Here is a 24,945-nt window from a genome sequence, read left to right as displayed (position 1 = left end):
TTTCTTAATGTAAAAAACCTTTATTGCTATTTCAGCTTAAGAGGTGACCAAAAATATTCTTGCCTTAACTCACAGCTTCATACAGTGCCATGGAATGTGGTTTCATCTGTTATCTTCCTCTAAAGCAAAAAAAAAAAAAAAAGCAAAAAAAATTGTTTAAGAAACTAATTCTACATACAAGTTAGAGAAAATTACAGTTTCATGCCAAAATAAAATATTTATAAAACAATAGGTATTCCATTTTAAAACGAAGCCATGAAAAAGATACTCCATTTTATTTTATTTATTATTGTTATTGTTATTTTTTACAAACAATAGATTTGCTGCAACATGCTCTGGCTCATATTATTGAATTAAAAAATTTAACACATTTCAAAAATATCAAAAATACACTATCATGAGTCTTAGGACTACAATACAACAATGATTGCACAAAACCATAAGATATGAACTCACTGTCCGGATGACATCAACTGGCAACAGTGAGAGAAAACCCTATAGCATCTGGGAGAAGTGCATGAAATTTAGAATACAAGGAGCTTATGTGTGATTGAATGATCATCAAATGAAGGAAACAGCAGGATTTACTGTAGCTGCTTTTCTCAATCTAGGAAGTGCTTACCCAACTATGGGGCAAAAGTCACTAACTGGAGAGAAAGATTAACTTGCCTCCGTGGTTGGGGGAGTCTGAAAAGACCCCACCCAGAGGGAAGTAAAAAGTGATGCAACACAGTTCTATAGTGATGCTGCAGACATCACTGAATGGCTTGGAGACTAATTATTTAATAATTGGTACATTTATCGATAACAGCCAAATGCTCCCTTATGGAGGTCTCTTCATTAATAATTATTGAGTAGATAGAGAAGGTGAGCCTGTGGCTTGCAAGTACCTGCTTTTGCTGAAGGTCTACAGGGAAAGAAGAGCATCGTTTGATATTCAGTAGACAAACCAAACCTAACTGGCTCCATCTCCCGGAAAATAGCACTCGCTACAAACAACTATATTAGCACCCAGTGATTACCAAGCTGCTTGTGTTGGCTCTTCTATACACCAAGGAAATGAATTCATCAACTTATTGCACACATACACTCTACAGTAGTATTATAATAAAGCCCTCGCTTGTATCAGGAGTGCCAATTCAATGACTCTATGGCAGACTCTTTATGACACACTAGCATTCAGATTTTCAAATATATTTCCAATCCATTTGGATAAAAAGAATACGGTGGCTGCCAAGACTCATGTGTTTTTCCTTCTTCCATGGGACTCCTGAACTGCTCCAGAAGCAGGAGTGATACCCTTTCACAACTTCTCTTAAAGTTCTCTATTAAATGGGAGATACACACAGAGACCTGAGAATCATGCAGAGGCCCGAATCTCTGGGCTAGAGATCAACCGTACTCTGCCCACCTGGAGAACACATCCTCTGGGTAAAGTCCTGGGAAGTAGATTACATTCACCTGGAGACAGATTACTGGATTTTACCACCTGACAACCTAATCAACTCACACGACTGTAAATGACCTCATAGGTCAAAAGTTCTGTATATTTTTGGTAACAGGCGATGGCCTTTTTACCCTCTATTTTAATACAGAGCAATTATAGAGGGAAATGAATGAAAGGCAGTTACAGGAAAGAGTAGTTTGGTACAGCCTATATTAAAGGTTTTCAATGCAACCTAATGTTTCCTGAAAATAAACCTACCACATAAAAGAACATTTGGAATTTTACAGTTCTTCTGATGAAAAAACAAATGCATTTACTTTTGGTGAAATCACTTCAGAATGGGGTGTTCCCGATAAGTAGGGTGGGAAACAAAGACAAGAAAAGGGTTCACAGAGATAAAGGACTATTTTTAAGAAACTATACTAAGAAAGTGGTATATTCCCAAAGTAACTTTCTTTTTTAGACAGCATCACTATTCTGTAACTCAAAAGTTGTGCTGTCTGGGTAAGAAGATGTTTTACATCACCCATCACTATTATCTTGAGCTTTTTCTTCATTTTCGTTTCTCCTTCATTTCCCCCCCCATTTTCCCATATAAAAATAGGGCAGCAACACACTCTGTTCCCTTTTCCAGCGGCACCTCAACTTTATAGGAACCATTATATGCCCCACTTCAAATCAAGACCTGAGATCTAAAACTTTTTAGTAGCTGACCAGTAGTTTGATACACATTTTCCTGGCAATGTGGGGACTCAAACTCAGATTTTTGAGGGGTTGAACTCTAGACAGCTACTTGGAGTGGTATGGAGTCCCCCAAAAATGTACCCCACTGATGCACACACAGCTCTGGGGCCTTGGAGAAGATGAGGATACATAACCATTTGTGGAAAGATCTGGTTTTCTACTATTGCTTTAACAAAAACTTCCAAAACACCCCAAAAGATATAGACACATCTATATATATATCTCAAATCTATCTTTAACATTTTGTTTCTCATAAAGCAAATTAATGGTCCCACACTATTTTTTAATTGTGAAAGTATTCTAAAAAATTCAAAGCACATTCCCCATTGGGTAAAATCAAGCAATGTCAAAATTTTGTAGGAGTAAGTAGGAATTACTTTTCCTAAGTAAATCTTCTAGTGGAAAAGGCAACAGAACAGAAATAGGAAAGGAACTACATTTTGCTAAGGTTATGTGGAATGTGCAAAAAAAACCAGTAAACCAGGTTTTCTGTAAGCTTAGGATTTTCTCAATTAAGTCTTTCTTATATTAGTAATTGAGCCCAGTACTCTGAAACCATGTGAGGTGGATAAGCAGCGTTCAGAAGAGTACTCTGTTAAACGTTAAAGAGGTGAACTCAACTCATTTCCGACACTTTAGAAAACTGTCCCTCTAGATTAAGAGAAGGGGCGTGTCTAACCCATGAGCTCCATCCATCCATCTGTTCACATTCAGCCTCAGTCTGTGCAGAGTCCCCTGCTACACGCAAGGTTACTTGGACGCCAACAGCATCAGCCTTGGCCCAACATATGAAAAGGCTGGTGGCCAACTCCATCACGTGTTGTGGGAAGAGGCCAATCCCCAAATACTTCTCTGGAGATCTGCTGGGCGATTCCTCGCAGGAGCCACATTTGTCAAGGAGTTATTCTCTTTTTTCTGATTTGGGGGGGAGTTGTTTTAGTCCTTTCTCCTTCCCCATCTTCGTCCCCAAGGATGCTACTCTCCCCAGTTAGACATCCAACAGTTCAATGATTTCCCAAAGCCCTTCCTAGTCCCCCTCACAGAATGTGCCAACGCCCGATGATCACTGTGTCTACAGACAGAGGTGCCGGGCTGCCTCTAAGAAGACTGGCTCGAGTGCAGCTTCAAAAATAAAAAGTTCACAGTCAATGAAAAGTGCTCTCATTACATTACATACATAAATTATCTGTTTGATTGGTTCTACATTTCCAATAAACATCATTTCGAAAGGCTGTATTCTCGTAGAGAAGAATGAAAAGCCATGTGACTAGTCACATCACATCCCATCAGTTAGGTTGAGATATAAGGTGATTTCTCTGTCACAGAGATCCATCAGCAGCAATTAGTGAAGAGAATCAATCTTCAGTTATTTCCTCCACAGAAATAGCCCCTTTCCTGCCCAGGCAGGCAAATTCTCAAATGATCCTAGGAGAGAAAGGGTTAATGGCAGGTGGTAGGATTGATACAGAAGAACATCTGCTCTCTTCCCAGTGACTCTGGGAATTCCAATGCAGGTTAAATGTGAAACTTAACACTGATGGTGTTTACTAGCTTATCTGGAGCAAGACCCTGATAGCTCCCACCATTTTTGGCTCCAAGTTCTAACCCCTTAAGCTATGGTTTAGAAATGTAGAGGCAAAATGCCTCTGGAAGGATCTCTGCCCCGACACTACACAGCCTTCCCTGATACCACAGCTCCTGGGGGAGGATTACAGTGCTGTGTCAAACTCCTCCGGGAGCTCGGTCCGATCCTCTTCGCTGGGCTCAGGCTCCGGCCTGCCTTCCTGGTGCTGTTTCATCTGCTCCTTCACTTCTTCTTCCAGGTCACGAGGAACAACAAACTGATCCTCTGGCTCCAGCTGTGTCGGGGCAGCAAAATAGCCAGTCTTCTTCTTGGGTGCTTCTGTGGCCACCTCAATGAGGTTCAGGCTATCTTCTAGGGGCACAATAGAGCCGTTGGAGAGTTTCTTTCCATAGAGGCAGGAAGTAGAGGGGGACTTCTGCAACTCCATCTTGTCCTTGCTCACTGGCAGCAGTATGCCACTGTTCACACTGTTCTGTCTTTGGATCCCAAAAAATGATCCTCTAGCATGTGTTTCGGGACACGGGGTAGGAGAATTCTCTGTAAGAGTGGGGGAGTTCTCAAGATCCCTTCCCCTGCAGCAGTGGATATCTACTTCTACTTCTACCTTGCTGCCATTTGTTATGACTCCTTCCACAGGCTGGTCGTCATCACTGTCCAGGCCATTGTCAGACTGGTTACTTGAGAAAGTCGCACAAGAAGGCTGGCGCTGAAAAACCCCAGAGGTGGGTGTTGGATGAAGGCTGCAGCGCCTTTCTGGCCTTGGAAGCAAGCCAGCATCCAGGCCAACAGTGTTGTGTTCATCAGAAGCAGTGGACCCCACCTCACTGCTCACCTCTGAAGTGGACATCTCGCTGCCAAACTCAGAGGCAATACCACTACTGGAGGAAGGAGTGGTTGGTTTGGGGGGGTCTTTGATAATGGTGGTTGAAGCAAACCCCACAGGACCTGGGAGGGTGAGCCCACTCATTTCACACGTGCACCCTTCCTCACCAATGTTCAAATAAACCACCATTGCCCCCACATTGTCCTGACAACCATAGCTCTGGGCTAATGTGCACAGCTTCTTGGCAGCTGCTAATGGGTCCTGCACGTGGCGTACTGCGTTGACAGCTTCTGTATATGACAAGTGTTCCCACAATGCTTTGTTTCCCAGAATCAGCAACTCATCTTGAATGGTAAGTGGAGTGGCAGATATGTGGGGCTTGGGGAGGATCCAAGGGTAGAGGTATGTACAGCCCAGCATCCGGGTACAGCAGGTTACCCCATTCACTTTGTTGTCCTGGAGACAAGCAGAATGCAAATTCTGAGAAACAAGCAATAATGACGTATAATTTTTTTTATCTTTCTAGATCATAATGCCTAGGGCTATACAGTAAAAGAGAACGGACATATTGTACGGTTTTTCCGAGGATTTCTATAATTTAAATGGACTTACAAAAATAAATGTACAGAATTCTAAAAGGATAAAGTATCCTGTGGTCGTTATACCAAATAGTTCACAAGACTGAAGTTAAAACCAATTAAAATTAAGTGGCTAGAAGGCACCTCCATCTCAAAAGGTATTTGCTCTCAGGGCACCCGGGTGGTTCAGTCAGTTAAGCATCTGACTCTTGAGGTCATGATCTCACTGTTTGCGAAATCAATCCCTGAGTCAGGCTCTGTGCTGACAGTGTGGGAGCCTGCTTGGGATTCTCTCTCTTCTTCTCTCACTACCCCTTCCACACTCTCTCAAAATAAATAAATAAACTTAGAAAAAAAAAAAAGAGAGAGATTTGCTCTCAATGAAGCACAGGCCTCGGCATGTCCTTAAATAGAGGATTATCTGTCAGAAAAACAAGAAGTAGAGGGGCACCCGGGTGACTCGGTTAAGTTGCTGACTTCAGCTCAGGTCATGATCTCACAGTTTGTGAGTCTGAGCCCTATGTGGGACTCTGTGCTGACAGCTCAGAGACTAGAGCCTGCTTCAGATTCTGTGTCTCCCTGCCTCTCTGCCCCAGCACTGCTCTTACTCGGTCTCGGACTCTCTCTCTCTCTCTCTAAAATAAACATTAAAAAAAAAAAAAAAAAGATAAAAATCAAACAAAGCCTCTGAAGCCATCAATATATCTGTTTCACAGCTGCAGTGACTCTCTGGGTAACAATCCTGGCTCTCTCATTTACCAGAATTTGTCTAAACTCTATATTTTAATTTCCTCATCTGTAAAATGGAAATAAAAACACTTCTTTCATGGGGATTATTCTGAAAATTAAATAAAATAATAGGAGTAAAGTGCTTAGCAAATAATAAATGTCTGTGGTTAAACTAACATTTATAAGAATAATTCCTGCTTGCCTAGGACACCCCAAGAAAAATTACCTAAATTCTGAAAAAACAAATTAACCATAAAGTTATCTTTTGTTTGTTTTGACTGAAAGACCTTTCTAAGAGCAACGCCTCAGCTTTCCAGAATCTTCTTTGTATCAAGCCACATTATAATGGTACTTTTTTTTTAGTTTTGTGTTCCTTGGGTGGAGTCAAATCTGCGTAACCCATCCACAGAATTCTGACAGACAGCCCAGAAATGGGCCCACACAAATAAGGTCCCCTGATCTTTGCCAAAGGAGCAAAAGCAGTTTCTTAATGGAGAAAGGACAGTCTGTTCAATGACTGCCGCAGAAACAACTGGACACTCACATGCAAAAAAGGGAAAAGGAATCTAGACCCAGAGTTTACATCTTTCACAGAAATTAATTAAAAACAGGTCACAGACCAAAATTAAAACATGAGACTTCTGGAAGATAACACAGAAGAAAATCTAGGTGACCTTGGGTTTGGTAATGAGTTTGTAAACACCAAAAAGCATGATCCATGAAAGAAAAAAACTGTAAGTGGGCCTTCTTTAAAACTAAAAGCTTCTGTTTTGCAAAAGGTACTGTTAAAAAAAAGAGAGACTCTAAGAAAATATTTGCAAAACATATTTGATAAGGACTTGTATCCAAAATATACAAAGAACTCTTAAAACCCAACAATAAAGAAACAATCAAAAATGGGCAAAGCATCTGAGAATTCTGCTTTGTGGTAAACAGTGTTCTGTTTACTGCTAAAGTCTCTTTGAAAGCAAAAATGTTACTCTACTAAAAAAGGAGAGAAGCTATAAAATAGCACAGATATTGATGCTTCATTACAAAAAAACAAAAAAACAAATTAAAAAAACCCACCAGAGCATACTAAGCCATACACAGTATACACAGGAAAAATATTTTGAAACTTTGCATTTCACAACAGGGATGTCAAACTGTAGAACTTTCTCTTTTTCTGTTTAGAGTAACAAACCAGAGGAATTAAAAATTAACCAAGGGAGACATTTACATTTATTTTACATGCCAGGTATCAATCTGAAGGATTGCAAACTAAGACTTTTCATTTCTAATTTGCCTTTTCTTTTTGCTAGTCATTAACTGCTCTTTAGGTTTTCTTCTAATACTATTATCTGGATTGGATGCAATTTGCACGGCTTGATGGGAAGAAAATGGAAGTTCACTGCCTGTATGTAGAACAACATTCACTAGATCTGGGGAGAAGTAACTGGCAATGAGTGAAATTCACCTCTGTTATGATGGCTTTCTGGTCCTTCACCCTTTGAGCCTCCTCCGGGTCCTGTTCCAGGCTGAAGACTTTTGAGAGTGGCACTGGCTTTCCACCACGGCACAGGACTGCTTGGCACGTGCCGACGTTGGCCACAGTCAGACTGAAACTACTTGTTGGGTCAGCAGCGTCAGGGCGGATATAACAAAGGAGAGCGGAGGAGCCCAGCTTCTGTCCAGCCATTCCCAATTTTCTGTTAAGAAGGAAAAGAAAACAGGGGCACCTGGGTGGCTCAGTTGGTTACGCTCAGGTCATGATCTCACAGTTCATGAATTTGAGCCCTGCATCGAGCTGACAGCACAGAGACTGCTTGGGATTCTCTCTCTTCCTCTCTCTGCCCCTCCCTCTCTTTCTCTCTCTCTCTCTCAAAAATAAGTAAACTTTAAAAAAAAAAAAAGAAAGAAAGAAAAGAAAGAAAAGACATGGTAGCTAGTTTTAGAAGCGGCAGTCCTTCATGTCCGTGATTTCCTTGTTTCTCTGCCACATGACTGTGAACCAGCCTCACCTGTATCCACCTAAAGGCAGTCTCTTGCTACAGATGATGGTGAAGAGTTCTGCCTTCCATGCTCAGTGGACTGAGGAAAGAAATTTTACAAAAAGGTTGGGGGTAGGGGAGACAGTGAACATACATCTTTCTCTACTGCTTCTGCTTGGGTCTGATCCTAGACTGCAGTGACCTCATTCAAGTCACTTGCAACTTCAGCACATCAGAATCACCTGGAGGGCTCTTTAGAACAGGCTGCTGGGCCCCACCCCCAGAGGTTCTGATTGGGTGGGTAAAGGGCTGGCCCAATAATCTGCAAGTCTAACAAGTTTCTGGTCGTGCTGAAGGTGCTGCTCCTGGAACAACCCCTCACTCGGTCTTTAAGTTCCTTGAAAGGAGGGCCACACTGTTCCTTCTAGATCTCCCATACACATGGCATCCATTCCCTAGCACATGGCACACAACGCTAACCACAGGGCAGGTGCTAGGAGAAAGATCTGGTTGCAAATTCCAGCTCTGACATGTGCTCATTGCAGATCCTCAGCAAGATATTTCTCTGAGAAACTTGCCTGATGAAATACCTACCTCTTTTGTTTGTTTGGAAAATTAAAGATATGGTATGAGGAAGACTTGGTCTTCTGGCTGGCTCTGGGAGGTGCTTCATAAACCAAGTCCTCTTTCCTAAACTCTTTATTTCGCCAAGCTCCTAGCTCAATTCTATTACTGAAAAATAGACTCCTTTCCCAGCATCTTTGCTTTATGTTATAATGAGAGACAAAACTGGTTTGGGCTCCCGGCTATTCCATCTCAACCTCAGTGAGACAAGGTCACCACCGCTCAGCTGTGTGTGTCCTTCACAGAGCCCACCTGATACGCAAGATGTGATATTAGCTACTAACAGATCTTCACTAGTTTGGTTATGTAGAGTTTTTGCCCTTAAGTGGCTTAGAAGATTAAATGGTCAACTTTCTTACACCATACACAAAAATAAACTCAAAATGGATGAAAGACCTCAATGTAAGACAGGAAGCCATCAAAATCCTCAAGGAGAAAGCAGGCAAAAACCTTTCTGATCTTGGCCGCAGCAACTTCTTACTCAACACGTCCCAGAGTAAAGGGAAACAAAAGCAAAAATGAACTACTGGGACCTCATCAAGATAAAAAGCTTCTGCACAGCAAAGGGAACAATAAGCAAAACTAAAGGCAACTGATGGAATGGGAGAAGATATTTGCAAGTGACATATCAGACAAAGGGTTAAGTACCCAAAAATCTATAAAGAACTTATCAAACTCAACACCCAAAAAACAAATAATCCAGTGAAGAAATGGGCAAAAGACATGAATAGATACTTCTCCAAAGAAGACATCCAGATGGCCAACCAACACATGAAAAAATGCTCAACATGACTCATCATCAGGGAAATACACATCAAAACCATAATGAGATACCACCTTACACCTGTCAGAATGGCTAACATTAACAACTCAGGCAACCACAGATGTTGGCGAGGATGCAGAAAAAGAGGATCTCTTTTGCATTGTTGGTGGCAATGCAAGCTGGTGAGCCACTCTGGAAAACAGTATGGAGGTTCCTCAGCAAACTAAAAATAGAACTACCCTATGACCCAGCAATTGCCCTACTAGGCATTTATCCAAGGGTACAGGTGTGCTGTTTCGAAGGGACGCATGCAACCCCATGTTTATAGCAGCACTATCAACAACAGCCAAAGTATGGAAAGAGCCCAAACGTCCATCAATGGATGAATGGATAAAGAAGATGTATATATATATATATATATACACACACACACATACACACGATGGAGTATTACTAGGCAATCAAAAAGAATGAAATCTTGCCATTTGCAATTAAGTGGATGGAACTGGAGGGTATTATGCTAAGTGAAATTAGAGAAAGACAAAAATCATATGACTTCACTCATGAGGACTTTAAGAGACAAAACAGATGAACGTAAGGGAAGGAAAGCAAAAATAATATACAAACAGGGAGGGGGACAAAACAGAAGAGACTCATAAATATGGAGAACAAACAGAGGGTTACTGTGCAAGGGGGGTTGGGCTAAATGGGTAAGGGGCACTAAGGAATCTACTCCTGAAATCACTGTTGCACTATATGCTAACTAATTTGGATGTAAACTTAAAACAATAAAATTTTAAAAAAAGATTAATTGGCCAATCCTCAATAATAAGTATTCTAAATACACAAATCTGAGCAGTACTTTAACCCTTTGTAGGTCACTGGTTAAAGGACCAAAGTCCCCACATTCCTCGGTGCTGATATATAAAGAACAGTCACAGCAGGAGGAGCAAGATCTCACCTTGATCCTATACCTGTAATTTAGACCCTGACCTTCTGGCTTAGTGAGATTTAGTTTTCCAAAAGCAGAGCTGAGTTAGAGAATATTCAACCCACCTGCTTACCTGTGAGATACCAAGAAGGTGTTAGCCATGAAAACAGTGTCATTTGTTGACTGCTGTACTTCTTCCAAAAGCACATCTGCCATGGTGCACTGGAGTAGGCGAGGGAGCTCCTCATTACGGTCCCCGTCAAACATGCCATACACGGCTCCCACCCCCTCTGCAAAGTTATCCACAGCTAGGGCAGATACACACAGCCTGTAACACAAATATGAAAGAAACAAAGATCAAAGAAAGTTATGGTAAAAGCGTTATTCTCCAGGAACCTTCTTTGAAAAGTATTAGTTGAGGGTGGAAAGAACAGTAGTAAATTCTAATCTACACATGAAATAAATATTAGATAATTAAGTAGCATCTGAAAGAGGTGATGTCATAAGAAGTGGGGGAATTCAGCCCCACTCAGGAGCAGTACATACTAGCTTTGCAATGCTGCCAAAGGCTGGAAAGACGAAATGTTTTCCCTTAGCAATGATTAATGACTAGTATGGCCAACATCCTTCAGTCAAAGATCCCCAGAAGCACAATGACGGTTGGACAAGTTGGGTTTATTATGCTTTGCAGCAATAGAGAATGTGTACCATGGAACTCTGGGGTGAAAAGGTTAAGAGCGTGTTGGAGAGAATCTACTACAGGATTTGGGCTTTTGTTGGGTCATTTTGGGGACCGTCTAATGAAATAGGGGATCATCCAAGACTGGGTGCTATCAGAACATGGGGCCATTCTGTGGTTGGCTATCTCAGTAAATCTTAACTATAGGGAAAGAAGATTAGCAGAAGGATAAAGCTGTAATTGGTAAAGAAAGTAGCAGTCACCATTTTAGCCTTGAGAGGGGCTGTTTGGTATTTTGTGGACTGTACATTCATCTTGTGTTTGTCACACTGCATCACAGTCTCAGGGGGACCTTCTCTGAGGCTGGCATTCTATGATCTGTTTATGTCCCAGAGGAGAACAACATGGCCTAGCTTTCAGCATCAGATCAGATGTCAGGGGCTGCCTTTTTCATTGCTCTCCATGGCCAAGATACTCACTTATTTCTCTGCCCTGCCATCTCAGCCAGTCCATGGCTCCAGAAGGTTGATGTAACTGTAGAATCGGTGGTTGGCAAAGGTTTCTGATCAATTTTCAGGGTTGTGATATGGCTGTGGGAAGTGCAGGAAGGGAAGGTTAAACCACATATCCTTCTGTGTTTTACAAAAACTATCCCAGCAAGAACATGTGTTTTTATAAAATCATCTGCTGACAGACCAAGATTCATTTACAGAGAGACTGCGTGAAACTAGTGTACTGATCTACTGGCCAAGAAGGAGGAGAAAGGAAAGGGGTAGGTAGGAGGAAGAAACAGGGGCCAAATATTGCTACAGCTGATACTGTTCATTTCAATGAAAAACGAAGCACAACAGATTTCAAAGTTTTAGCCAACTGTCTACTTAAATATTCTGATACAACAAAGTCTTGGTGCAATGAATGAGCCTGCATCATTTCTTCGATGATGTAATATAATGTAATCGGTGTCACCTAAGATGTCTATGTGAAAATATTCAGTGTGTGGGTGTGGCTGAGCAGTAGCCATGACACTGAGTTCTGATATAAATGGGCTGTCTCCTGGATACACTATCCATCCATAACTGAATTAAACGAGAGACTGAGGGGCTTTATGGCCTAATTCATTCTATTCCTTTAATTAATCAAGATCTCTACAGAGCTTTAGGAGATCCACACATGGCTGGTAGAACTAAGAGACACGTGGATTCAACTTCAAAATTTTTCCTACCTAAATGTGTCCAGCGTCTTGTGTTCCAGAACCAGATTTGTATTTCCGGTCAGGTCAAGGTCTTGTAAAGTAGCAGGCAGAGCCTCCGGAATCAAGATCTCTGTCAAGTCATTGCAACTTAGGTCTACAAACTGAGAGGAAAATGGAGAAATCAAAAGAAAATACATCACAGAGACTGAATTCTTAACTCCCTAACTCTCAGCCCCCTAGTGTATCCCCAAAGGAAACTTCATTTCTTCCCAGGAATCAATAAAATCTATTGTGATCCCAAACTGCCGCTTGCTTCCCCTTTATGAGAAGAGAACACCCTGCCATTTCTCCAGCAGGACACCATTCCATCACATAAAAGTACCTGGATCTGAGGCAACTGCAGAATTTCTGGGAAAATGCTGATGTTGTTGGAGTGTGCGACAAGGGTGTGAAGCCTTCTGCAGTTGGCTATGGTCGTGGGAATGGTTTTAAGCTTGTTGCCACTTAGGTTCAGTTCTTCCAACTGCTCCAATTTATTCAGTTTGCTGAAAAACAAATAACAACATAGCACAATGCACTCAAAATGAGAAGATGCCAAGCCAGTTTTATAGCAGCCACACACAGAGTACAGCGGTGACCTGGTCTGCTGCCAGAGGACTGGTCAGAGTGAAACAGCCAGACACCAACAAAGGGAACGGCTCATCAAGGTGACTGTTCCTGCTGAATCTCAGCCTCATCTGCTTCTCACTGTGTTTCAAGGACTGAAGCTTCCCTTGATTCTCTTATAGCTGCTAGATCTTGTGGGTATGAACATTATCTGACTTATGGGAAGTGGCTGAATCAGCACCAGCCCACTGTTGGAAGATTATTATGGTACTTGCTTGGCCACTGACTAGTTGCAAAATACTGTGATATTTAATGTCAGTGGATATCAATATCCTCAGCTATAAAGTACTAAATCATGACTAAGATTCCATTCAGTGTTAAATTTCTACAGTTACCTATTGATAACATAATCCATCTTCAGTAGACATTTAAGGAGTGCTTACTATATGTATAGCCATGTGCCACAAACTGTGATATAAGCAAATCACATTGTTCTACAGGACTAAGCAAAGCTTTCTACACAACAAGCAAAATGTCTTCAGACAGCCTAACATCTTTATCTAGATTATTACAAACTGCTCTGATTTATTTATAATTTATTGGTTTAAAAATTATAAATAAACTGCCATAATGTGGAGAAAGTTTGGAAAATAAATCAACAATACCACCAATCTGAAATTACTTGTCTCATTTTGCTAAATGAGATTCATATTTAGAATTTTCATATGCATATGTGTTTTATATAAAATTTATGTCCTACCAAAATTTTTATATGTGTATTTATTTTACATAAAATTTATATCCTTCCCTTTCTACATATCATAAACAATTTCTTTTTTTAAAGTTTATTTATTTTGAGAGACAGAGAGAGAGAGAGAGAGAGAGAGAGCGCGCTCATGAGCAGGGGAGGGGAAGAGAGAGAGAGGGAAAGAGAATCTCAAGCAGGTTCCACACAGTCAGCGCAGAGCCTGATGCGGGGCTTGAGCTCATGAACTGTGAGATCATGACCTGAACTGAAATCAAGAGCTGGAGGCTTAACCAACTGAGCCACCCAGGAGCCCCTCCATATATCATAAATAATGTCTATTGATAGAAAATTCAAAAATACTTTTTAGTAACCAAACTCAGTAAACTAAAATTGTTTCCTTTCTGATTACAAAAGTAATGTATACTCATTGAAAAAAAAAAAAAACCTGAAAAATAAAGATGAACAGAAAAAAATTCTTTTAATCCTACTACCAGAGATAATCTCTTATAATAGTTTGGTGGAACGTATTCTTGTCCTTTTTAATGCAATAAACTACATTTTTCAAATTAAAAAATGATGTTATATTATATATATTAATAACCCCACTCTTTTTAAATTTTACTTAACAATACATTTTTAAAGTGTTCTCCTGTCCAAATCTCCTGTTTTTTCTCTTATACTACTCCCTGCTTGGATCTAACTTGTAAGAAGAAATGCAGGATCCCTATGTCAGCCAGTTTCTTACTGAGCACCCAGAACTACTCTAGATTCTCAAAGTAGTCCAAAATAAACAAGATTCTGGGGCACCTGGGTGGCTCAGTATGTTAAGCGTCCAATTCTTGATTCAGGCTCAGATCAGGATCTCACACTTGGTGAGATCAAGTTCTGAGTGGGGCTATGCTCTCTCTCTCTCTCTCTGCTCCTACCCCCCTCACACGCACATGCTCTCTCTCAAAATAAAATTAAAGAAAAAAAAAACAAGAAACAGAAGATTTGGACTATGCCTGTATAATTAAACACTGTTCAGGAGATGATTTGACAGTGGACTTATTATTCAGTATAGAACATACATTTTAATATACCGCTCCTAAATTCCATTTAGTTTTATTATCTGTAGAGTACTTTAATTTTGTGTGATCTCTTCTTAATTCTTATCTTTACTTCTAACCTATTTTCATAATCTTTAATGAGTTTTAAGTTTTGTATCAGCCTGCTTTTGACTTCCAACAATAAGAATGTCATCAGATTAGGAGGAATTCATTAGCTTCAGAGTATCATATCTGGTATCTCCCAATAGCTTCATAAGCCAATATGACTTGTCAATGGTCTGTTTTCACTTTACAGGAACATATTTGAGGCCAACGGAATTAATCTGACAGGATTAAGATTCAGCATTCACTTTAAAAGCCATTGTTCAAATTCTTTGAAGGAAGTAATCTTGTCCTTGCTTGTCTTCTATAAGCTCCAAATACCTCATTTCATAAACATTCACAAAAATTATAATCTCTAAGGGTGCCTGGATGGCTCAGATACAGTGTAGTACTCTTGATTTCATCTCAGGTCATGAGATAGAGCCCCGGGGCAGGTTCCTTGCTGGGTATGGGACCTACTTGAGACTCTCTCTCTGCTTCTCCCCTGCTCATGCTCTCCTTGCTCTCTCAAAAAAAAAAAAAAAAAATTATAATATCTCCATGAATTTTTCTAAGTTTATCACATTTCTAAGAAAATGTGTAAAATATCATCAGAATCAAAACAGCTTTGTTTGTTTTCCAATTATATCAAACATATAATTTCAAATTATAGTACAAATGATATAATTTTATATGATATATATAATTTCATTCAAATTATATCAAATGTCATTTTCATGTAGTCTTCATTTTTGAAAACATGATTTTTAATGAGTACTTTCATGGTATAGATGGATTTTCCTGGCATCAAATCTTCCCCAATTTTTTTTTTATCAAATGTATTTTGGAAGATATTTATTTCTCCACGAACACTGTTTAAAACTTTGACAGCATTAAATATCTCGCTTATATTTTCTTATAGGTATAGCCTGGCTATATCACCTCTTCCTCCAGGAAGGCCAACCCCACCCCCAGGTACTGTATGGTACAGTTAGCTACCTATGCATATTTTTAACATCCTTCATTCATTCATTCATTCACTCACTCATTCAGATTTTATTTAAAAAATTTTTTTTAAATGTTTATTTATTTTTGAGAGAGAGACAGAGGCAGAGTGTGAGTGGGGAAGGGGCAGAGAGAGGAAGAGACACAGAATCCAAAGCAAGCTCCAGGCTCTGAGCTGTCAGTACAGAGCCCAAGGTGGGATGGAAGAAACAAACCATGAGATCATAACATGAGCTGAAGTCGGATTCAACTGACTGAGCCACCCAGGCGCCCCCAGATTTTATTTTTAAGTAATCACTACACCCTTATGTGGGGCTTGAACCCACAACCCCAAGATCAAGAGTAACATGCTCTACCGACTGAGCCAGCCAGGCACCCCCAAATCCTGCATTTATTAAACTGCGTTGCAATTACCTATTGTCTATTTCCCTAATTTGACTGTAAGTTACTTGAAGACAGAGACTGTAACCTAATCACCACTGTTTCCCCAGTACTTATGCTGTACTTGAGATACAGAAGGCATTCAAGATATATATAAAACAAATAAATTATGGACTCAACAGTATATTATAAAACAGTTTTGACAAAAAAAGAAAAAACTTGTTTTCAGAATGTATTTCATAAGCTTGTACTTGTCTAGGCTGAAAATTCTCAGACTATTATTAAGTAATTACAACAAAAAATTAAATGGATTTCAGCCACGACTTCTGGTATTGGATACTTAACAAGTGGGTACAGATTTTTCCATTCAACTAGTAGAATCATAGCACTAGTAAGTTGCGCAACATAAAGCACGAGTACCCAGTAAGATAGCTGTAATGGAGACTGGCAAATGCAGATTTCACGCTATGTGTCTGAAATGACTGAAGTCTGCATCTGCTTACCTTGCAGGAAAGGTCTGTAGCTGGTTGTTTGCAAGATGCAAGATTCGCAGGTGTGGATGCCCCACCAGAACGGGCACACACTGGTCTGTCAGGAGGTTGTTTGTCAGATAAAGCAGCTGCAGAGCACTCAGACTCTCCTCTCCAGCGCCAGCGGATGGCAAAGATTCCAAACTGTTTGCAGATGCATTCAAGTATCTGAGACTGATGGAACACACACAAATCATCGTTTACTTTATGGTTATTTGTTACCGTCACACCATCTCGGTATGGGATGCTGTCGTTTCATGTTCCCCAACCTGTAACACAAGTAATTTTCTCCAGGGTTTTCTCTAATTGATTTTACCCACCCAGCCAAAGTTCCTTTTATTCAACTCCTGCAAGCCAAGCAGAGAGAAAAGAATTCAGGCTTGGTTGTGCTTCCTGGGCTTCTGGGTGGCTTGATTCTAACCTAGCTTCATCTTTTACTGTCTGTTGTTATGAAAAAGGTGTTGTTGAATGTCATGTTCATGAATATCTCAACTATGAAGACATCCTTCAGAAAAGTTTTTGATTTTAATAGGTCGTATTTATTTAGCCAATCCCCTTTTTAGTCCCCTATAATGGGCATGTAGGCTGTTCATAACTGTTTGCTATTACAGACATCATAATGAGCAACTCTGTGTCCTTTTCTAATTGTTTCTTTAGACTATATTATCAGAAGCAGAATTTGTAGGGTCAAAAGATACATGTATCTTTAAGATTTGTATACACATACTGTCAAACTGAACCACAGAAAGGTTATACCAAATTATACCTCCCACAAGAAGGAATTAAGAATGTCTGTTTGCTCAATCCTTTGTTAACACTGAGTATAATTCACTTTAATCTCTGCCAATCTCATAGGTAAAACAAGGTATGATGTTTAAAATTTGCCTAGCATGGCGTTTCATATTTATAGAACATGCTCAAATAAAAGGTAGCTAATATTATTAACCTTGTTGTGTGTTCTTAAGTCTTCTTCATATTATGTGATCCATATCCCTAACTAGCTCTTTAGGTGTTGAGGGTACTGTTTGTATGTGTGTCTTTGTAGGTCCCAAAAGTGCTCTGTGCAGTCAGTATTAAATAAATGTCATCAAAGGTTTGCTACAGCTACTCAGTAACTTCCTTACTACAAATCCTAAGGTTGTAAACTAATTTTATTCAAACTGTCATTAGAACTAAATGCAGTGGAGGGGTACCTGGGTGACTCAGTCAGTTGAGCGCCCGACTTCACCTCAGGTCATGAACTTGTGGTTTGTGGGTTCAAGCCCCACATTAGGCTCGCTGCTATGAGCGTGGCAGCATGGAGCCTGCTTCAGATCCTCGGTCTCCCTCCCTCTGCCTCTCCCTCAAACTCTCCCCCCAAAAAATAAATATTAAAAAAAAAAAAGACTAAATGCAATGTTATGCATTACTAACAAATACTTGTTAATTAACAAGTTAAATTTTACTGCATTAAGATCCCATATAAACATTCCATAAAGAAAACTGCACTCAAATATTTTCTAGAATTTCCAAAGATTTTACTTTTAGGAAAATCCAACCAAGTATATTATACATTAAGAGATGTATAAGATATAAATCCAAACTACATTGAGATACTACCTCACACTGGTCAGAATGGCTAAAATTAACAACTGAAGCAACAACAGATGTTGGCAAGGATGCAGAGAAAGAGGAACCCCCTTGCACTGTTGGTGGAAATGCAAACTGGTGCAGCCACTTTGTAAAACAGTGTGGATGTTCCTCAAAAAATTAAAAATAGATCTACCCTATGACCCAGTAATAGCACTGCTAAGAATTTTTCCAAAGGATACAGGAGTGCTGATTCATTGGGGCACATGTGCCCCAATGTTTATAGCAGTGCTATCAACAATAGCCAAATTATGTAAAGAGACCAAATGTCCATGAACTGATGAATGGATAAAGAAGATGTGGTATATATGTACAATGGAATACTATTCGGCAATGAAAAGGAATGATATCTTGTCATTTGCAACAACAGGGATGGAACTGGAGAGTATTATGCTAAGTGAAGTAAGTCAGTCAGAGAAAGATAGTTACCATATGATTTCACTCATATGTGAAACTCAAGAAACTTAATTGAAGACGGACCATAGGGGAAGGGAAGGAAAAATAAGTTACAGAGAGGGAGACTCTTAAATACAGAGAATAAACTGAGGGTTGATGCGGACAGGGGGTTGGGGAAAATGGGTGATGGGCAGTGAGGATGGGACTTGTTGGGATGAGCACTGGGTGTTGTATGTAAGTGATATATCAGGGGAACCTACTCCTGAAGCCAAGACTACACTGTATGTTAGCTAATTTGATGATAAATTAAAAATAAATAAATAATAAACCTTTAAAAAATGAAAAAAAAAAGAGAGATGTATAATCTGCCAAAGAACAAGCCAGACACCTGTGAGCTAAATGCTTTTTGTATATACCCTGTAGCCTTAAAGCACTACTGCTCATCTCCATTTTCTCCACTTCCAAACTGAAGACAATATTGCTTTCTCCCTACTGCAGAAGATTATAATTAAAACTAGTTTTCCCTTAATGGTGACATATGTATTAGACAGATAAACCTGATTACAGGAAGTAATTGGAAGACATACTATCTGTTAACTTATAATGAGAAAGCAAATAATACCTTTTGGAACAATTTTACCTTTAAATGCACAATTTTCAAAGTAGGAAGTAAAAAAGCAGTGCACATAAAGAATGTAACTTGAGGATAGATCGATAAAGCAAGAAGCAAAACCTAAATTAATTTCAGTGATATGTCCTTTTATCCCAATGCAAAAGCTGAACACTTCCCAAGAAAGCTCTATCAGAGTACTGTGATTTTTCTTTAAGAGGTCATAAATGTATTCATTTTCTGAAATGAAAATCTGTTTGAAATTTCCCAACCCGCTTGAAATTGTTTACAACACTAAAACTTAAGTATTTGATGGTTATTTCAACCTTTGAGTTGAAGATTACTACGTCATACAACAGTGTCATATTTTATTTCTTATAAATTACAAATAAATAAATCTCTACCTACAGTTAGACCGTGAGATAAACACTGTAAATATAGTTCCAAAGGTCACTCCAATGACAAGTCAATGCAGTTTGTTGAGCCAATGATTCTGCTCTTCTAAATACACCTTATAGTACTTACTTTAAGGCCTTGGAGAAGAGAGTATCTGGCAGCCTGGTGAGTAAGTTATGCTGAATATCCAGCACCTCAAGAGGGATGTGGTCCACCAGGGCTGGTAGGCTCTGTACCTGGTTGTGCCCCAGCATCAGTTTTCTAAGACTCAAGCTACTAAGAATTCTAAGGGCAACAGTACAAAGAAACAAATAAAAAACTTACTTAAATCATTTTTTCTGAGTCTGCCCTTGGCTATTTCACTGAAATCAGTAAACTAATAGAAACATATTTTTCTAGACAGTCTAATCACCGGTAGGCACTTGAGCCAAAAAAGCGGCCATGACCATATGCTTACCCACCTCCCACCAGGAAGTCATTAAGGCCATTCTGGGAAAAGGTGACTTAATGAAAGCAAACAGCACAGAATAGACCTAAACAAAAAAAGCAATCTCTAGAATAAATTGACTTACATTTTAAGTTTAGACAGCACCAAAAATTCAGTTTATTAATACACAGTTTATCCTTGAACAACACGGATATGAACTGCATGGGTCCATTTACATGCAGGTTTTATACACACACACACACACACACACACACATATGTGTGTGTGTGTGTGTGTGTGTGTGTGTGTGTGTGTGTGTATGCAGAACAGTATACCTGCTGTTCCTTAGGATTTTCTTTTCTTTTTTTCAATGTTTACTTTTGAAGGGGAGAGAGAGACACCGCACGAGCCGGGGAGGGGCAGAAGAGAGGGAGACACAGAATCCAAAGCAGGCTCCGGGCTCTGAGGTGTCAGCATAGAGCCCAATGTGGGACTCGAACTCACAAGACGTGAGATCATGACCTGAGCCAAAGTCAGACGCACAACTGACTGAACCACCCAGGTGCCCCCTCCTTAGGATTTTCTTAATGAGATTTTTCTTTTTTCATTTTAAGAATATAGTATCTAATACATACAACACACAAAATATGATGTTATGTTATCAGTAAAGTTTCCAGTATACAGGAGGCTCTTAGTAGTTAAGTTCTGGGAGAAGTCAAAAGTTACACATGGATTTTCAACTGTGCAGGGGTCAGGAAACCCCATTGTTCAAGGATCAACTGTAACTGATTATAATCAACAAAATTTATTATAACAAAAACTACTACTATCACTTAAAACGTGCTAGGCCACTTCAACTATTAATTCATGGATATGAACTGCATGGGTCCATTTACATGAACATCAGGACTTGAACGAAGGTCTGATTCCAAAGGCTGCATTCACACCTACCATGCTGTAAGCCTCCAGTTTACTTTAAAGACTCCACTAGGTGATAAGCACACATTTTACATCTCAGTGCTATTGAATATATCATCCCCTCGGCCCCAGCATTTCCCTCTCTCCCCCTCCACATACAGAAATCTCACCATCTTGTAAAGGTCAACTCAAATATGCAATTCTCTCATGAAGCATTCTCTAAATGTTCAAAGTTGTTAATTTCTAAAGCATTTTATTTATTTTTTTAAATATGAAATTTATTGTCAAATTGATTTCCATACAACACCCAGTGCTCATCCCAAAAGGTGCCCTCCTCAATGCATTTTATTTATACAGTGTAATGACGAAGAGTGAAGACTTTGGAATAAGAACGACTACATTGAAATGTCGGCTCCCATCATTTCCTAGTTAAGTGTTGCCTTGGACAAGTTACCTAACCACAAAAAGCCTTCGTTTTCTCATTTGTAAGATGAGAATAACGGCGTCTATCTAATAAGGTGGTTAAAGGATTAAATGATAAATGTGAAGTTCTTAGAACATTACTCAGTTCATAAAACTTATCCAATACAAATGATCTATTAGCACAATCAGATCGCTGATCTATGCCAGTGACCCTTGTTACATTTTATCACAGTTATCTGTGCACAAGTTTACCCCAACTATCCACTTACCAAGTTCCGTGCAGGCCAAGACTGTGCATTAGCCATTACTATTATGTAAATAATATGTAAGGCTAATATGTATTAGCCTTACAGCAATTCACACTGCCCTGCACTAGACAGGTACTCAATACCTACCGAACAAACAGATGAAAGTACCTTTGAAAGGCAACACAAATCTAGGAAAATAATTATACATACATATGGACATATATATATTAATGCATACATATGTTAACACACACATACCTCATGGGAACCTCCGTCAGAAGATTACAGCTCACATCTAGTATCTCCATCTTCTTTGCTTCACAGGCCCAATCAGGGACACACTCCAGCAGGTTTCTACAGAAAATAATTAAAGGCATTGCTGCTGATGATGTGTGGAACTCTTTTCACTAGTCTGTAATGTATCTGTTAACCAGCCCTTGAGCTCCTTGGAGGCAGGAGCACGGGCCCCAAGGCATTCCTAGTGCATTACCTGGAATATAATACTAAGTGATCAATGAATGCTGTTGACAGAAAGAGACAAAGACAGAAACATGCATTATATTAGATCAATTATTTTACCTCCTCAAAGAAGACACAAAGCCTATGAGCAGTAGGAAAGCACACAAGTAGTGAGATGAAAGAGAGATGAGGAAAGACAATGAAAGGAGTGGCATTTTAAACAAACTTTCAAGATGAGAAGGATTTCCACAGGTAATGAATGAATGAAGGAGAAGAGAAAGAAATTCTGGAGAAAATGAACCAAATGAATAGAAGTAAGGAAGTAGTGACAAAAGACAAGTGGTGGGGGAAGGCTGCAAATCATTTAGAATTTGAACTCAAGCATTTAGCAGAGCACCAGGCAGATACTCAGTAAAAGGAATTCCATTTTCAGATGCTACTTAGCTTCGCTAAGGCTCAAAGTACCTACTGATTGATAGATCAACTCAAGGCAGAAAGAAGTTGGCACTGTAGGAGAAACTCAGATACTGTTACGACGGCTAAGTGAAGGGAGCACTTTGCTGACATGGATCAGGGCAAACTCCCCAAGAAATATGACATCTGGGTTGGAATTTGAAGAATGTTGTACAATGACCCGAGATGAGGAGGACAAACCAAGCAAGAGGTGACAACATGAACTAGAGCAGAAACAAGAAAGGAAATGGCATGACGTATGTGGGGAATAATAAGCAGTCTGGTGATCCCAGAGCAGCAAATACAGAGCCAAATGGTAAGAAACAAAGCCGGAAAGACCTAAATCATATCTAGAAGTTTGTGACTTTATCCTGCAGGTACAGGGGAATCACTGAAGGGTTTGTAAGCAGTGGGGAACACAGTCTTGTACTTTATTTATTTTGAGAGAGAGAGAGAGAGAGAGAGAGCGAGCATGTACACATGAGTGGGGACGGGGAGAGAGAAAGGGGGAGAGAGAGGATCCCAAGCAGGCTCCATGCTGTCAGCGCAGAGCCCAACATGGGGCTCAAACCCATGAACTGTGAGATCATGACCTGAGCCAAAATCAAGAGTCAGAAACTTAACTGACTGAGCCACCCAGGCACCCCAGTGCTGTACTTTAAATAGTTTACTCTGTGTACACACAGAGGTCTGACTGAGGTGCTCATATCAGTAAAAGGAAGAACAATCAGGAAGCCGTTACAGAATTCCAGACAAGAAATGACACGGGCCTAACTGGGTGGTGATACATACGGAAGGGAGGGGAGGGATTCCAAAAATACTTAGGAGGCAAAAATCAAAACAACTTGGAGATGAATTAGACATGGGAGTAGAGCAGAGGGAAGAATAAAAAATGACTTTCAGGCTTCTCATCTAGACTGCCAGGGAGAAAATCATATCCAGAGAAAGGAGTGGGAGGCTCCAAATGAGGCTGGATATGTGAGTCTCTAGTGGTGTCCATCTGAAATGACTATCTTACAATAATGCCAAAAGCTGAAACAGACACAAGACAACAAGCTAAGGCAGGGCTGGAGGAGTGGATACAGAGTTTCACTTTGCACATATTTGAGGTAGTTGGAGACAGGTAGGTCAAAAATGTCTAATGTAAAACTGGATACATGGGTCTGAGGCTGGAAGAAGAGGTGTGGGCTGGCAATCCAGGTGACGCTGATACCGAAGTGTAGCCGAAATCACTGGAGTAGACGAGACCGTCAAATAAGAAAGCAGGAAGTGAGGACAGACCTGGAATAAGTGACCTGTAAAAGGCTAGCTGAGGAAGAAAAGTACGCAAGGGACAGGAGTGGTCGAAGTGGCATGAAAAAAATTAGATCATGTGAGCCAACTGAGGAAGGATGTTTGAAGAAAAGAGCAAGATTAACAGTGTCAATATAGGAAAGTTCCACAGGAGAAGGTCCAAAGCAAGCTGTGGTGGGATAAACAAATGAGAACCAAGGAAACCCAGCCAACAAATGAAAATACTTACTGAGAAATTTGGACAAAAAGGAGATGAGAAGAAATAGATAGCATCTAGAAGGGCTGCAAGATAGAGCAGACTCTGTTAAGACAGAGGAGATTGAGTGTGTGTACAGACTGAGAAAAAAAAGACAGTGAACACACACAAGAGGTGAGGAAGTGGTGACTACAGAGCAAGGTCCAGAGCAGCAGAGTGGACGCCATCCCAGGCCCAGAGGATGGACTGGCCTTGAATAGAGAAAGAAACTGAGAATGGATATGAATTACATGAATTTAAGAAAGGTGATAGGACGCTCAGGGAGATCACCCAAGACGGTCTACTTTCTCGATCAAGTGGGAAACTAAGCTCTAGAGTGAAGGAGTTGGGGCTAGTGCAGGTGAGGGTGAGGGAAGTTGGACAATGTGGAGCCAATGCCCAGGGCACTGATGAGGTTGGAAACTGTGAATTTACAGTGGTGTCCATATGATTGTCTTTGGTAATGATGAAACTCAGAGGAGAAGGTAAATCTTAGTGTTGATCCATGCTGGGGTTTTGCTGTAAAGGTATGAAAGAAAGAAATGGATGGGAGGGAATCTAAAACAACAGCTTAATAATAATGATAATAAAAAAAACAACAAAAAGAAACCTAGTTATATAGCAGCTAATATTCCCCCGAAAGACTATTTTATGCCAGGCACCATGGTAATATTTTGCATTTATTACCTCATTTAATCTTTACAACAATCCTGGCCATATGTATAGGAGCCCGTCCACTGCCCCTTCTACCTGCTCTGTCATCTATAATCACACACTTACGATGCTGCCCTGTCACTGCTGGCTTGACTGTCACACTCTCCACTAGGCCCTAAAACTCAGCCACTGATTCCTGAATGAACAGTGTTAAAAATGAAGGAAAGAAAGCAAAACCTCAGTTATATCTGTTCTTGTCCACAAATGGAAGTAATAAGATCCTGAATATAATTAATATCTCTCTGAACATAAGACCAACATGGGTCATAAGAATATCAA

At 40.0% G+C, this 24,945-nt stretch overlaps 1 protein-coding gene across 3 annotated transcripts in view; it reads right to left on the bottom strand.

Moving 5' to 3' along the window:
• Positions 1–260: 260 nt before the first annotated feature.
• Positions 261–24,945, bottom strand: part of PHLPP2 (PH domain and leucine rich repeat protein phosphatase 2) — a 78,908-nt gene continuing 54,223 nt past the window's right edge. For all 3 annotated transcript variants that reach the window (XM_040443010.1, XM_040443011.1, XM_040443012.1), the window contains 9 exons: positions 21,771–21,866; positions 19,626–19,781; positions 16,439–16,639; positions 12,448–12,610; positions 12,096–12,226; positions 11,353–11,463; positions 10,328–10,522; positions 7,363–7,594; positions 261–5,055 (listed from right to left, as the gene is read on the bottom strand). In XM_040443010.1, coding sequence (XP_040298944.1) covers positions 3,901–5,055; positions 7,363–7,594; positions 10,328–10,522; positions 11,353–11,463; positions 12,096–12,226; positions 12,448–12,610; positions 16,439–16,639; positions 19,626–19,781; positions 21,771–21,866 — 2,440 coding nt within the window. In that variant the 3' untranslated portion in view covers positions 261–3,900. The remainder of the gene's footprint in view (positions 5,056–7,362; positions 7,595–10,327; positions 10,523–11,352; positions 11,464–12,095; positions 12,227–12,447; positions 12,611–16,438; positions 16,640–19,625; positions 19,782–21,770; positions 21,867–24,945) is intronic.

The sequence above is a fragment of the Herpailurus yagouaroundi genome, unplaced genomic scaffold (genome assembly GCF_014898765.1).
Source record: "Herpailurus yagouaroundi ecotype Mexico unplaced genomic scaffold, PumYag 190, whole genome shotgun sequence".
NCBI classification, from domain to species: Eukaryota; Metazoa; Chordata; class Mammalia; order Carnivora; family Felidae; genus Herpailurus; species Herpailurus yagouaroundi.
This window is presented reverse-complemented; position numbering and strand designations above follow the sequence as displayed.